This window comes from Loxodonta africana, chromosome 11 (genome assembly GCF_030014295.1).
Source record: "Loxodonta africana isolate mLoxAfr1 chromosome 11, mLoxAfr1.hap2, whole genome shotgun sequence".
NCBI lineage: Eukaryota > Metazoa > Chordata > Mammalia > Proboscidea > Elephantidae > Loxodonta > Loxodonta africana.
The window spans coordinates 4,294,369-4,309,426 of NC_087352.1; the positions used below are offsets into that span (position 1 = coordinate 4,294,369).

At 46.2% G+C, this 15,058-nt stretch overlaps 2 protein-coding genes across 2 annotated transcripts; both read left to right on the plus strand.

Moving 5' to 3' along the window:
- Positions 1-1,326: 1,326 nt before the first annotated feature.
- On the plus strand, positions 1,327-3,078 carry LOC100660146 (interferon lambda-3-like). The gene is made up of 6 exons (XM_064293628.1): positions 1,327-1,445; positions 1,568-1,749; positions 2,065-2,142; positions 2,421-2,564; positions 2,675-2,758; positions 2,852-3,078. The coding sequence occupies exons 1-6, from the start codon at positions 1,376-1,378 to the stop codon at positions 2,948-2,950; spliced, it is 657 nt and encodes a 218-aa protein (XP_064149698.1). The 5' UTR covers positions 1,327-1,375; the 3' UTR covers positions 2,951-3,078.
- Positions 3,079-10,229: 7,151 nt separating this feature from the next.
- Positions 10,230-12,322, plus strand: LOC104845428 (interferon lambda-4-like). The gene is made up of 5 exons (XM_010600391.3): positions 10,230-11,090; positions 11,476-11,547; positions 11,624-11,881; positions 11,990-12,064; positions 12,224-12,322. The coding sequence occupies exons 1-5, from the start codon at positions 10,923-10,925 to the stop codon at positions 12,320-12,322; spliced, it is 672 nt and encodes a 223-aa protein (XP_010598693.1). The 5' UTR covers positions 10,230-10,922.
- Positions 12,323-15,058: the final 2,736 nt, after the last annotated feature.

A 15,058-nucleotide genomic window follows, 5' to 3' on the forward strand; every position in this document is an offset into this window, starting at 1 on the left:
CAGTGGTTACTGTCTGAGTGTCAGACAAACGCGGGAAAATCCTTACCACTAATCTGCTGTGTGGCCTTAGGCAGCTCTCTTAACCTCTCTGAGCTCCTCCAGTTTTGTACTTCCTTCAAATGTAGGCAAACCACAGTAGAGCCGTGGTGTGACTGTGGATGTTCGGCAACACATTGTGGCCAAAGCTCCCTGACCGGGGCAGGGGCAGAAGGGTTCCCTCCATCAAGGGAGGGTGTCTCTGGTTCCATTTGGCACTGGCCCTTCCCTTTGCCTAGAAAGTTCTTCCCTCTCATCCTGGCATGGCTCCCTCCCTCTCTCCTTCAGGTCTTTCCTCAAATGCCATTTTCTGAGGCCAGTCCATTTAAGGCACACTCCTTCCTGAAAGCTCCTTCCTGCTTTATCTTTGCTCCCTGACATTATGAATGTATAAGCCCTGCTTAACTTTCCAGGGTACTGTCTGTTCCTCCTCCCTAGTAAATAAGCTCCATGAGGGATCCTGTCTGTCCTATTTTATTTTTCACAGCTGTATCCTGGCATTTTGAACACTGCCTGATACAACATAGGCGCTGGAAAAACACTTGTTGAATGAATGAATGAAAGCTTTTGTCACAAACCGACTTGGTTCCCTTGAAGTAGTTGGCCATGACCCAATTCCTTAACAAAGCCTCGTGTTCCTGGGTCCCTCTATGCTGGGACAGTAAAAGAAGGTTTTAAGACATGCTCCCCCCCCCCGCAACCAGGTGTAGAAAGGTGAGGGACAGCTGATCTCTCTTAATGCTTGGCGTCTTGCTTTCCTGATTCTCTCTGCCCACCCTCAGCAACACTCTCCCTGCGTTTTTCCCTTGCGCCTAAACAGCCCTCCTCCCAGAAGCTCCCGCAAGCCTCCTAGATGTGCCCTTTCCCACCCTCTCTGTTTTGGAGTGGTTTGCAGAAAGACAAATCCCTCCCCTACCCAGTCCGGGATCTGGCCACATCAGGATGCTCCTGGCCAAGCTGAATTCTCCCCAGCCCTTCGAGTTATCTTCCTTAGGATCTCCCCTTCCTGGGGGCGAACACGGAATCCTGGGAGTCAGTGTCAGTTTCTCTTTCACTCCTACTTACCTACGTCACCCGGGCCCGCCCTGCTCTGGAAGTCTCCAGCCTGGGGCTTCCCCTGGTGGCAGGTGTCATCCTGAGTCTCTTTTCACTTTTCCTACATCAGCTGGGATTGCCAGTCTGTTCAGGCTAAAAGCCGCACCATGGGGCTCTGGCAGCATTTGTATCCCAGACAGAGATGGAAATTCAGACTCAGAACGCGTAACAGAGAAGTGGGATATTACCCGGAGGAGCAGACTGAGATCAGAGACCTTGAAGAAAATCGAGTGAGAGACTCCAGATGACTGAGCTGCAGAGCAGAACTTGGATCACCATCCTGCTGACAGAAAGGAGGCCAGGAATGAAGCTGGGTGAGGCACCCCTCTGTCATTGCCCATGATCCTCAGCTCCCCCAGTCCCCATGCTCAGCACCTGGTCTCCCCATCCCCTCACTTCCCCATCCCCTCATCTCTTCATCCCCTCCTTTACACAGACAAGGCCTTGAGCTGCCTGATGGCGCTGATGATGGTGGCCACCATGCTGACCATGACAGGAGCAGTTCCCACCCCCACACCTAGCGGGGCCCTCCTGGATACACGGGGCTGCCACATGGCCCGGTTCCAGTCTCTGTCCCCACGGGAGCTGCAGGCCTTCAAGAGGGCTAAAGACACTTTTGTAAGTCTCCCCTGTCCCTTTTGCTGTGGGCTAACCCTGCTGCACCTTGCTACCTCCTTCATTCAGCTAACCTCCACCTTCTCTTCACTGGGCTAACCTCCAGCTTTCCTTCCCTGGGCTAATCTTTACTCTTTCTTCACTGGGTGATCTGCTTTTACTGCTGTGGGCTAACATGTGCCCTCCACACTAAAGGTCTCTCTACCATCTGTTGGTGGGTTAAGCTCCCTTCCTCCTGTTGTTAACCATCCTCCAGTCCTGCACTCGTCTAACCTTCATCCCTTCTCCTGTGGGCTAAACTTTACCTTTGCTCTCTAGGAAGAGTCGCTCTTGCTGAAGGACCGGAGCTGCAGCTCTCGTCTCTTCCCCAGGACCTGGGACCTGAAGCAGCTGCAGGTGAGCTGGGAGAGTCAGGGCCACCCCTGCCCTCACCTGGTCCTGCTCATCCTGTACCTTATGTGGCCTCTTCACCTCTCCTCACTTGTCCCTCTCTTCTTCTCCCATCCTAGTCCTCTCTTCCCTGTTCTCTTCACCTGAGCGCACTAGCTGTGCCCTCACCTGTGTCCCTCACCTGTCACCTTCACCTGTTCGTTTCTTGATCCCCACTCATCTCCACACCTCACCTGTTCTCTCTAAGGTGCAATGCTCACCTGTCTTCTATCTCCTCTCCTCAGGTGTGGGAGCGCCCTATGGCCTTGGAGGCTGAGCTGGCCCTGACAGTGAAGGTCCTGAGGACCATGTCTGACTCAGCTCTGGGAGCCGTCCTGGACCAGCCCCTTCACACGCTGCACCACATCCACTCCAAGCTCCGGGCCTGTGTGAGTCCTCGGGGGGGGGGCACCCGAGACCCTTCTGTGGGCTCTGGCCCTGTGAGACCCCACCTCTCTGCCCAGGCCCTGTCTCACACATCCCTGCCCTCTGCTCACAGGTCTCCGCTCAGCCCACATCAGGTCCCAGACCACAGGGCCACCTCCACCGCTGGCTGCACAGGCTCCAGGAGGCCACGAAGAAGGTAAGTGACAGGAAAGGGTGGATGCCAGGGTCTTGCATAAGGGAGGAGGCTGATGCCGGGCAGTGAGAGACCACTGACTCGTCTCTCCCACAGGAGTCCCAAAGCTGCCTCGAGGCCTCTGTCATGTCCAACCTCTTCCGCCTCCTCACACGGGACCTGAAATGTGTTGCCAGTGGGGACCAGTGTGCCTGAGAACTGGACCCATCATCCACCCTCTCCCAGCACCCCAGACATTGTATATATGCACTGACCAGTGTTCTTAAATTATTGCCACCAGATCGCTATTTATGTATGTGTGCAGAGACCCAAACTCTGACCACACAAGATGTTTATTTTTCTACTTTTTATTAAAATAAACACTGAGAAAATAAGCTGTTTGTGATGTGGGACTGTGTATGTGCTTGTATGCATTAGTTTTTTGTTTTGGAATAATTTATTTTATTTTCGTAGTTGTTCCACAATTCCCACGTGTACAATTCAGTGACATCGATTACATCCTTCGAGTTGTTCAAGCATTCTCACCTCCTTTTCTGCGTTGTTCCTCCCCCATTAACATAAACTCACTGCCCCCAAAGTTTTCTATCTAATCTTTCCAGTTGCTTTTGTCAGTTTGATCTCATATAGATAGTTCTTAAAAGAGCCCAATGGTCAAGGCAAACATTCTTTACTAGTTCAGCTAAGCTACTGTTTGGTTTTAAAAAGACTCCAGGAGGCATTTTTGGTTTACAGTTTAAATACTATCTCTGGGCAAGACTTTTAGGGGTTCATCCAGGTTTCATGGCTCCAGAAAAATCTGGACTCCATGAGGATTCCATATTCTCTTCAGCATTTTCCCCCTTTTGATCAGAATTGAGAGAATGATCAAAATGTTTAGTACTACTACCCAGGCACCATCCAGTTCTCATGGCAAAAGAGGCAGTTGTTCATGAAGGCAATTAGCCACACCTTCCAGAATATTTCCTTCTCTTACTCTTGATTCTCCATCTTCCTCTAAGGCTCCAGGCAAACAGAGAACTATTGCTGTACCTTGGATGATCGCTTGCAAGCTTTTAAGACCCCAGGCACTATACAATGAACTAGGAGATAAAAGAGGAGCACTAAACATGTTATTAGGCCAATTAGCTGGGATGTCCCATGAAACCATGACCCTAAACCTCCAAGCCAAGGAATCAAATTCCATAAGGTGTTCAATTCTACACACTGAAGCTGTCAAGATTTTCACTTTACTTGGATCCACAATCAACACCCTCCGAAGCAGCTTTCAAGAAAATCAAATGACATATTGCATTGGGCATATCTGCTGCAAAAGACCACCAAAGTGTTAAAAAGCAAAGCTGTCACTATGAGGACTAAGGCAGCCTGACCCAAGCTTTGGTGTTTTCAATCCCCTCACATGCATGAGGAAGCTGGACAATAAATAAAGAAGACCAGAGAAGAGTGGATGCCTTTGAATTATGGCATTGGGGAAGAATATTAAATATACCATGGATTGCCAGAAGAATGAACAAATCTATCTTGGAAGAAGTATAGCTAGCATGCTCCTTAGAATCAAAGGTGGCGAGCTTTGCCTCACATACTTTGGACATATTATCAGAAAAGACCAATCCCTGGAGAAAGACATCATGCTTGGTAAACTACAGGATCTGTGAAAAAACAGGAAGACCCTCAACGAGATGGTCTCTATACATTTGCCTGTTCTTGTCTTTTCATATAAGTGAGGTCATATAATATTTGTTCTTTTGTGATTGACTTATTTCACTTAGCATAATGTCTTCAAGCTCCATCTCTACTGTTGCATATATCAAGACTTCATTTCTCGTACTGGCTAAGTAGCATTCCATTCTATGCATATATCACATTTTGTTTATCCATTTATCCAGTGGTGGGCATTTAGGTTGGTCCCACCTTTTGGTTATTGTGAATAGTAATGCAATGAACATTGGTGTACAAGTATCTCTTTGAGCCTCTGCTTTCAAGTCTTTTGGGTATATACCTAGGAATGGCATTGCTGGGCCTTGTGGAATTCTATTTTTAGTTTTTTTGGGAACCGGCACACTGTACTCCAAAGTGGTTATATCATTTTGCATTCCCACCAGGAATGCATGAGGATTCCAATTTCTGCAGTTCCTCTCCAACATTTATTTCCTGTTATTATTATTATTTTTTAATCTTAGCCTTCCTTGTGGAAGTGAATTGGTATCTCATTGAGGCTTTGATTTGCATCTCTCTGATGGCTAAAAATGCTGAGCATCTTTTCATGTGTTTGGTGGCTATGTGAATGTCTTCTTTAGTGAAATATCTATTCAAGTCCATTGCCCATTTTATGATTGGGTAATTTGTCTTATTCTTGTTAAGTTGTCAAAGTTTTATATATGTTTTGGTTATTACGGTCTTGTCGCATATATGGTTTCCAAAGATACTCTCTGAGTCGGTAGCTCTTTTCACATTTTTAGCAAGTCTTTTGATGAACGTTTATTTATTTTGTACTTTGCTGTTTGTGCTTTTGTTATTATATTAGGTAATCCATTGTTAAAATCTAGGCCTGACACGGTTGCCCCTGCTATTTTTCCTTAGACTTTTATGGGGCGTCAGGATTGGAGGAAGACTCATTAACAACCTGCGTTATGCAGGTGACACAACCTTGCTTGCTGAAAGTGAAGAGGACTTGAAGCACTTATTAATGAAGATCAAAGACCACAGCCTTCAGTATGGATTGCACCTCAACATAAAGAAAACAAAAATCCTCACAACTGGACCAATAAGCAGCATCATGATAAACAGAGAGAAGACTGAAGTTGTCAAGGATTTCATTTTACTTGGATCCACAACTAATACCCATGGAAGCAGCAGTCAAGAAATCAAAAGATAACTTGCATTGTACAAATCTGCTGCAAAAGGCCTCTTTAAAGTGTTGAAAAGCAAAGATGCCACCTTGAAGACTAAGGTGCACCTGACCCAAACCATGGTGCTCTCAATCGCCTCCTATGCACGTGAAAGCTGGACAATGAATAAGGAAGACTGAAGAAGAATTGATGCGTTTGAATTGTGGTGTTGGCGAAGAATATTGACGATACCATGGACTGTCAGAAGAATGAACAAATCTGTCTTGGAAGAAAAATCAGAATGCTCCTTAGAAGCAAGGATGATGAGACTTCGTTTCACATACTTTAAACATGTCATCAGGAGGGATCAACCCCTGGAGAAGGGCATCATGCTTGGTAAATCAGAAGGCCATTGAAAAAGAGGACAGCCCTCAACAGGATGGACTGACACAGCAGTTGCAACAACGGGCTCAAGGATAACAACGATTGTGAGGATGGTGCGGGGGGGGCAGTGTTTGGATCTGTTATACATAGGGTCGAACTGAGCCAGAACTGACTTGACGCCACCTAAAACAACAACAGTTTCCACATTTAGGTCTTTAAGCCATTTTGAATTTGTTTTTGTGTATGGTGTGAGGCATGGATTCTGTTTCATTTTTCTGCATGTGGAAATCCAATTTTCCCAGCATCACTTAATGAGGAGACTCTTTATTCCCCCGTAAAATGAACTTAGTGCCCTTGTCAAGAATCAGTTGACCGTAGATGTGTGTGTTGATTTTTGTACTCTCAGTTCTATTCCATTGTTGTATGAGTCTATTGTTATACCAATATCAGGCTGTTTTGATTCCTGAAGCTGTATAACACGTTTTAAAATCATGAAGGATGAGTCCTCTTACTTTGTTTTCTCTTTCAATATTTCTTTTGCTATTCAGGGCCTCTTCTCATTCCATAAAGAGTTAAGGAATGTTTTTTTCCATTTCTGTAAAGAAGGCTATTGGAATTTTTGACTAGGATTGTGTTGAATCTACAGATTGCTTGGGCAGTATTGACATTTAACAATATTAAGACAATCCATGAACACAGAACATCTTTCTAGTTATCAAAGTTTTCTTTAATCTCTCTCAGCCGTGTTTTATAATTTTCACTGTATAAGTCTTCCACATTTCTGGTTAATTTTTTTTTTTTAGAAATTGATTGAAGATTATTTAATATACTATTTTGAAAATTGGGTGATATTTTAAATAGTCAAAAATGTTTCCCGAGATGAAAGGAAAGCCATGGTTAAATTTATTTCTACATATTTCATTCTCTTAAATGATATTGCCAGTAAAATAGTTTCCCTAATTTTCCTTTCAAATTTCTCATTGCTAGTGTATAGAAATCCCTCTGATTTTTGTTCATTGACCTTGTACCTTGAAACTTTGCCAAATTTCTCTATTAACTCCAGAAGCTTTTTGTGGACTGCATGGAATTTCCTATTATAGGATCATATCATCCATGAATAGAGATAATTTTACTTCTTCTTTTCCAATCTGGATAACTTTTTATTTGTTTTTTGTTTTGTTTTACTGCTCTGGCTAGGACTTACAATATTGAGTATGGGTCTGTAGTATTCTTTGTGATACAGTAATGTATGTGCTTCTTTATGAATGCATTAAATAAAAAGATATAGCAACCCATCGAATAACTGCTATAATTTTGAGGCAGTATGGAGCATAAATCATTTTTCGAGATATATACACCTGTGAAAACTTCACAGACACATCCAAAATCCCTGAGGGACCAAGTTACTGGGCTGAGAGCTGGGGACCAAGGTCTTGGGGACAGCTCAATTAGCATAACATAGTATATAAAGGAAATGTTCTACATCCAACTGTGGTGAGTAGCATCTGGGTTTTAAAAGCTTACGAGCAGCCATCTAAGATATATCTACTGGTCCCATCCTGGCTGGAGCAAAGGAGAATGAAGAAAACCAAAGACACAAGGGAAAGATAAGTCCAAAGAACTAATGGACCACAACTACCATAACCTCCACTAGACTGAACCCAGAACAAGTAGGTGCTGCCTGGTTACCACCACCGACTCCTCTGGCAGGGATCACAACAGACAGTCTCGGACAAAGTGGGAGAAAAATGTGGGAAAAAATTCAAATTAACAAAAGAAAAAAGACCAGGCTTGCTAGTCTGACAGAGACCAGAGAAACCCTGAGAGTATGGTCCCTGAGCAGCCTTTTAACTCAGTACTGAAGTCACTCCTGTGGTTCACCCTTCAGCCTCAAGTTTATAGAGCCAACAATAACACACATGAGGAGCATACTTTACAGCTCAGTCACGTGTTTGAGACTAATGGACACACCAGCCTAAAAGCAGAGACGAGAAGGCACGAAGGGACAGGAAAACTGAGCAAATGGAAACAGGGATCCCAAGGTGGGGAAGAGGAGAGTGTTGATACATCGCAGGGTTGGCAACCAATGTCACAAAATGATTTGTGCATTAATGGTTTAATGAGAAACTAATTTGTTCTGCAAACTTTCACCTAAAGCACAATTAAAAAAGGAAGAGAAAAAAAAGATATGCGGCTGTAATGTGCTTTTTGTGGCAAAGTCACAGGTTCTGCTAATGCTACCGGAGTTTGTTGCCTACAATCATAATGGAAAGAAATGCTAAATTTCAGTTAGAGCTTAAAACCAAAACCCAAACCCGCTGCTCTCCAGTCGATTTCAACTTATAATGATTCTACTGGATGGAGTAGAATTGCCCCATAGTGTTTCAAACTGCCAAACTTTTGGTTAGCAGCCGTAGCTTTTAACCACTGCACTAACAGTGTTTCCAGTTAGAGATTAGTCAAGGTGAAGATGCATTTTTTTCCCTGTGCAAGTTCAGGAATCCCTGAATTCTACTGGGGGTGGGGGACCACAAACTCCACGTTAAACTAGACCTGCAGCAGTTAAATAGAATGAGGGAGATCTAAATGTGTTGAAGGAAACCCTGGTGGGGCAGTGGTTAAGATCTATGGCTGCTTGACCAAAAGATCGGCAGTTTGAATCTACCAGGCACTCCTTTAAAACCCTGTGGGGCAGTTCTACTCTGTCCTATAGGGCTGCTATTAGTCGGAATTGACTCGATGGCAATGGGTTTATATGTGTTAACATGGAAAAATCTTCAAGACATATAATAGGGTGAAAAAAAGTAAATTCTTGAACAATCCAGGTGGTGTAACACTATTTATGTTGAAAATATTCACACATGCAAAGCAGTTCCCTGGAGAAATAGACTCTTTTCAACCAATGGTGCTGGAGCAATTGAACAGCCATAAGCTAAATAAATAAATAAGTTCTAAACCTCATGCCTCATGCAAAATTATCACAAAATGGATCTCAACTTAAATGTAAAACATAAAACTATAAAAATTCTAAAAAGTTCATGAGAAAATCTTCATGATCCAAATCTAGGCAAAAAGTTTGTTTACTTGACAAACACCAAAAACATGATCCAAAAAGTAAAAATTGATAAATTGGACTTGATCAACAACTTTTGCTTTAGCTAATTATTAGGATGGAAACATGAGCTACAATTGGAAGAAAATATTTGCAAATCACATGTTTGACAAAGGACTAGTATCTAGATTATATAAAGAACTCTCAAAACTAAACAGGAAAACAGTCAAACAATCCATGTAGGAAATATACAAAGAACAAGAAAAAACATTTCATCAAAGAGGATTCAGGCTCTTAGTGACCCCACGTGACGGAGTAGACTTACCCACAGGGTTTTCCTGGCTGTAGTACTTACTGAAGGAGATCACCAAGTCTTTCTCCTTCAGAGCTGTGGGGTGGGTTTGAACCATCCATCTTTTGTATGGCAGTGGAACACTTAACCAATGTGCCACCAGGTCTCTGCTACCTGTACTTACCTGTAATTATGAATATTTATGAATGAACTTAATTACACTTATTAGAAGTGATCACATGTAGGAAGCTTAGTCCATGTTGCTCAAAACGTACCTGAGCTATTCTGCATAGGGGTAAAGTCAGCCGCCATGGAGTCAGCTCCAACTCATAGTGACCCCTCATGTTTCAGAGTAGAACTGTGCTCCACAGGGTTTTCAATAGCTCATCTTTCCGAAACAGATCACCAGAAGTTTCTCGTGAGGTGCCTCGGGGAGGACTCCAACCTCCAACCTTTCAGTTAACAGCAGAACTTGTTAACCCTTTACATCAATGTAGATGAGAGCGGAGCATCACTAAAAATAGTCCCGAGAGGCTGGCATCCAACCCCAACTGCACCGCTGCAATCTGTGTGAGCCTCAATAGGACTCATAATCTCCCTGTGCCTCAGTTTCCTCATCTATAAAACCTCAGCCAGTAGCAGGACCTATCTCACAGTGTTGCTGAGGAAAATAAAGCAGGAAATATACCAAAGAGCTCAGAATGGGCCCTGGCCCACGGGCACTGCTCACTAGGCACTAGCTGTGATTATTATCAGTGGCTGAGAAAAACATGTCTGTACTTTCAATTCCCAACAGAAAACTAACAATGTTTTGTAATTAGCAAAGGAATAAATGTAATAAATGTAGTGGTTAAAATATGGCAGCCAGACAGTTCCTCAGAGAAGTGGCTTCAGAGACCCAAGTGGAGAGAAGGGAAAGGAGTTCATCCAGGACAAAGAAAGAATGACACAGGGACATAAATAGACAGACAGTGATGGAATGACAAGACAGAGCTATGGGAGGCAAGAGCAGGAGAAACGCAGGTGAACTCCGCAAGGGCAGGAACTTATGTGGGTACCACTGCCAGCCTGTAGCCTCCAGAAGAAAAACACATGTCTGAAAAGTGAGCTGAAAAGTCCATTCCTATAGAGCAGGAGGGAGACAGACATGGAAAGACAAACAGATGTCCAAGAGAGAAACGGGCATTTGACTAAGGGAGAGGCCTGGGGCAAAGACATCCCTGGCACAGGCCCAGAGGCAGGTGAAGTCCTTTCGCCAAGTATGGATCCCACGGGGCCGCTGGCCAGCGCTGACGTTGGGAGAGTTGGCCCGGGACAGGAAAGCCTGGGCCCTCCTCCCCCAGGCACATAAAAGCCATCATGGAGGGTCCAGGCACTGCTGCCAAAGGTGGACACCGCTCCGGAGATCACCAAGTGGGCAGCAGAGGGCAGGCCCTGCTGCAGCCCGAGGCAACGAGGGTGTCCTGCAGGTGAAGATCGTGGGGAGAGTCGCTCAGGGTAGGAGGGGTCCCAGTCACCTGTTTGTCCCACTGGGAGTCTAACCAGGGGGGGCAGGCTGGACTCGCGGGCCTTCTCCTTGGCCTCCCTGATGTCCCTTCTCCTGCAGGAGCAGAGATGGGCTTGAACGTCGGAGCCGCGGTGGCCGTGGGGCTGTGGGTCTTGGTGACCGTGGGTGTGGCAGCAGACCCGGTTGTGCAGGTGCCCCGACCCTGCCTCCTGTCACACTATCGCTCGCTGGACCTCAAGGTTCTGGCGGCGGTCAAGGGTCTGAGGGACCGCTACGTGAGTGAGGACCCTGAACGCCCATGGTTTCAGGCATTGGTCCCTGTCCCGGGGGAACCTGGCGTCCTAGCTTCCAGCAGGCGCATCTCGCATCTCCAGGTCCGGAATTACCACCAGGAGAGCTTCCCGCCGCCCTCGCTGTCAGCACACACCAGCCTTTGCCCCAAGCCCAAAAGGATCCCCTGGAAGGACTCGCCCAGGCACCGGGAAGCAAGGACAGGCAAAGGGAGCGCGGGGTGCGGCTCCGCCCGATTCCCGCCGGCGAAGGGCTCCCGGGTCCGAGCGCAGTAAGCACAGCTGTCCGCCACCGTCCCATAGCCAGTCCAGGAATGCCAGACGCCTCAGCGGTGCAGAGGCGCACCCTCACCCAGCCCTTGTCCCGCAGGAGGAAGAGACGCTGACCTGGAGGCCGCGCACCTGCTCCTTTCGCCTGCGGCGGGTGCCTCCCAAGCCCGCGGTGAGGCCCTGGTTCCTGGGTGGGAGGCGCGGCCTCGTCTACAGTTTCCTCTCTAATCGCAGCCCTGTCTCCGCAGTCCTGTGCGCGGCTCCGTGTGGTGGCGCGCGGCCTCGCGGACGCCCAGGCAGTGCTGAGCAGCCTGCGCAGCCTGGAGCTGCTCCCCGGGACCAGCCCGGCCCTGGAGCTGCTGGCGGCCGCAGGGCGCGACGTGGGGGCCTGTGTGAGTGCCGCCTGCGCCCCTTGCCCCCTCTCCCCTCCCGGCGAAAGCCACCCGATTTGCGCATCCGTCCCGCTTAACGGAAATCCAGGTGCAAGCCGGATTCACGCCGTCTCAGTGTCCGCTCAATCCGGAATTGGGCAGCGGCAGGGAGGGTCTTGGGCGGATTAGGAGGCAAAGCTCGGTCCCTCGGGTTCTTCATTTGAGCACCTTTCCGACCTGCAGCTGGAGCCGGTTCGGCCGGGCTGGTCCAGGAAGTCCCTCCGACCACCAAGGAGGCGCCACAAAGCACGGAGAGCTGTGAGTGGGGCCGGAGGTGGAGTGGGTAGACTACAGGGAGGAGCGTGCTGGGTAGAACCGGCTGGGAGCTGAGGCTGGAGAAGCTGAGCATCTGGTGGGGAGGTTCTCACGAAGGAAAACCCAGACTCAGCCCCACTCCGCCTCCTTCCCGGGTTCCAGGAATCGCCTCAATGCCACGAAGCCAGGGTCATCTTCAATCTCCTGCGCCTGCTCACGTGGGACCTCAGGCTGGTGGCACTTTCAGGGCCTTGCGTCTGACCTGCCGCCTCAGCTCTGTCTGGGATGCAAAACTCTCTTCGCCATTGGCTGCTTTGCTCGGCCTGGGCACACTGTCAACCAGTCGGTGATCAAGGCTCAAGAAACTGTCAGCCACCATTGGTCGGTCTTGGGTCACTTGTGTTGGGTGCAACAGGCGCCTCAGAGAGGCGTGTGATTTCTCTGAGCAGGAGAATGCTGTCCCTGGAAGCAGCGATATTTCCAAGGATGCACTGCCTGACTTTCCCGGGGGCCAGGGCCTAGCTGGGGACAGTTGACTCACATATCCTGAGCTCTGGACCCACCCTGGCTGCTGACCCTCCACGTAAGGACTAGTCTCTGTTTCTGAGGTTACCGGATCCCCAGATGATGACGAGATCCCTACCCTGGATTTCACCCCTCCTCACCCCAGTCTACTCTGTCGCCCCAGTCTACTCTGTCCTATAGGGTCGCTATGAGTCGGAATCGACTCGACGGCACTGGGTTTGGGTTGGGTCACCCCAGTCTGAGATTCTACGAATCTGTGGCTCTTGGATTCCTCCACCTTAGGAGGGCTCATTCTCTCAACAATTTGGAAGTTTTAAGTGCCAAAGTTTCAGGCAACTGTAATATTTTGTATTCCGTTACTTGCTTGTCCTGATATTTGTAAGCTTGCGTACCTGTGGTGTTATTGTGTTTCTCCTTGGTGTTAATTTATTTTCAGTTATTAAATGGTGTTACACTTACTGGTGGGAGCTTCCTATGTGACCATTTTGTAGTAGTGTGACCTGGCCGAAGCTTGTCTTTGGACCCAGACCTGAATCTGGTACCAAGATGGGGCACTTATTTGCCAATTGACCTTTGGGATTGTACTTGCCTGTTCCGGCCTTTAGTTTTCTTCAGATAAAAATGACCTAGTGCTCATATTTCCTGATGTCAAAACATACTATAAAGCCACAGTAATTAAAACAGCCTAGTACAATAACAGACATGTAGATCAGTTGAATAGACTTGAGAGTCCAGAAATAAATTCATGCAGCTATGGTCACTGATTTTCAAAAAGGGTGCTAAGTGCATTCAGTGGGGAAGGAAGAGTCTCTTCACCAAATGGTTCTGGAAAAATTGGATTTCCACCAACTTAAAATGAATCAAGGACCTAAATGTGAAAACTAAAACCATAAAATTCTTTTTTTTAAAAAAGTTTAGGGGTGAGGCTGTGGAATCCGGGTTTTAACGATGCATTATCAGATATGACAACAGAAGGACAAGCAGAAAAAGAGAAAATAGGTGGAACCTCATAAAAAATTAAACAGTTTTCTTCATCAAAGTACTTTATCCTAAAAGTGAAAAAAAAAAAAAACCTATAGATTGGGAGAAATTTTTCAGAAACCATATACCAGGGCTCCTTGTATACCCAGTAAGGATCTAATATCCAAAAAATATATAAAAATTCTACAACTTAACAAAAGACATACAACTAAATCAAAAAATGGGCAAAGGACTTGAACAGACAGTTCACCAAGGAAGACATTCGAATGGCCAACAACCACATGAAAAGATGTTCAAGGTCATGGGCCACTGGGGAGATGCAAATCAGAACTGCAATGAAATACCACTTCACCACTATTAGAATGGCAATGATAAAAAAGATTTTAAAAAAGGAAAACCATAGGTGTTAGCAAGGTTGTTGGAGAAACTGGAACTCTCATCCATTGCTGATAGGAATGTAAAATGGTACAACCACTGTGGAAAGCAGTCTGGTGGTTCCTCAAAAGTTGAACATAGAACTACCATATGACCCAGCAATCCCAACCCTAGGTATATACCCAGGTGAAGTGAAAGCAAGAACACAAACAAAACCTGTACACCAATGTTCATTACAGCACTATTCACAATAGCCGAAAGGTGGAAACAAACAAAAGGTCCATCAACAGATGAATGGATAAACAAAATATGGTATAGACACACAATGGAATGTTACTCAGCCATAAAGAGAAAAGAACTGTCAATGTTCAACCATTTCAGGAGGCAACATACGATCCAGAACCCATGGTACTGAAGGAAGATGTCCAAGCTACACTGAAGGCATTGGGAAAAGCAGAGAATACCAGAAAGAGTTTGCTTGTGTTATATTGACTCGGCAAAGGCATTCGACTGTGTGGATCATAACAAATTATGGACAGAAAATGAAAAATGGGAATTTCAGAACACTCCATTGTGCTCATGAGGAACCTGTACCTTAGACTAAGAGGCAGTCATTGGAACAGAACAAGCGGATACTATGTGGTTTAAAGGATCCAAGAATTGACGGAATACCAATTGAGATATTTCAACAAATGGTAACATCACTGAAGTGCTCACTCATCTATGCCAAGAAATTTGGAAGACAGCTACCTGGCCAACTGACTGGAAGAGACCGATATTTGTGCCCATTCCAATCAAAGGTGATACAACCGAAAGCAGAAATTACTGAACAATATCATTAATATCACACACAAGCAAAATTTGGTGAAAATCATTCAAAAGGGGTTGCAGCAGTACACCCACAGGGAAATGCCAGAAATTCAAGCCAGATTTAGAAGAGGACATTGAACAAGGGACATCATTGCTTATGTCAGACAGATCTTGGCTGAAAGCAGAGAATACTAGAAAGAGTTTGCCTGTGTTATACTGACTGTGCAAAGGCATTCGACTGTGTGGACCATAACAAATTATGGATAACATTAGGAAAAATGGGAATTTCAAAACACCCAATCGTGC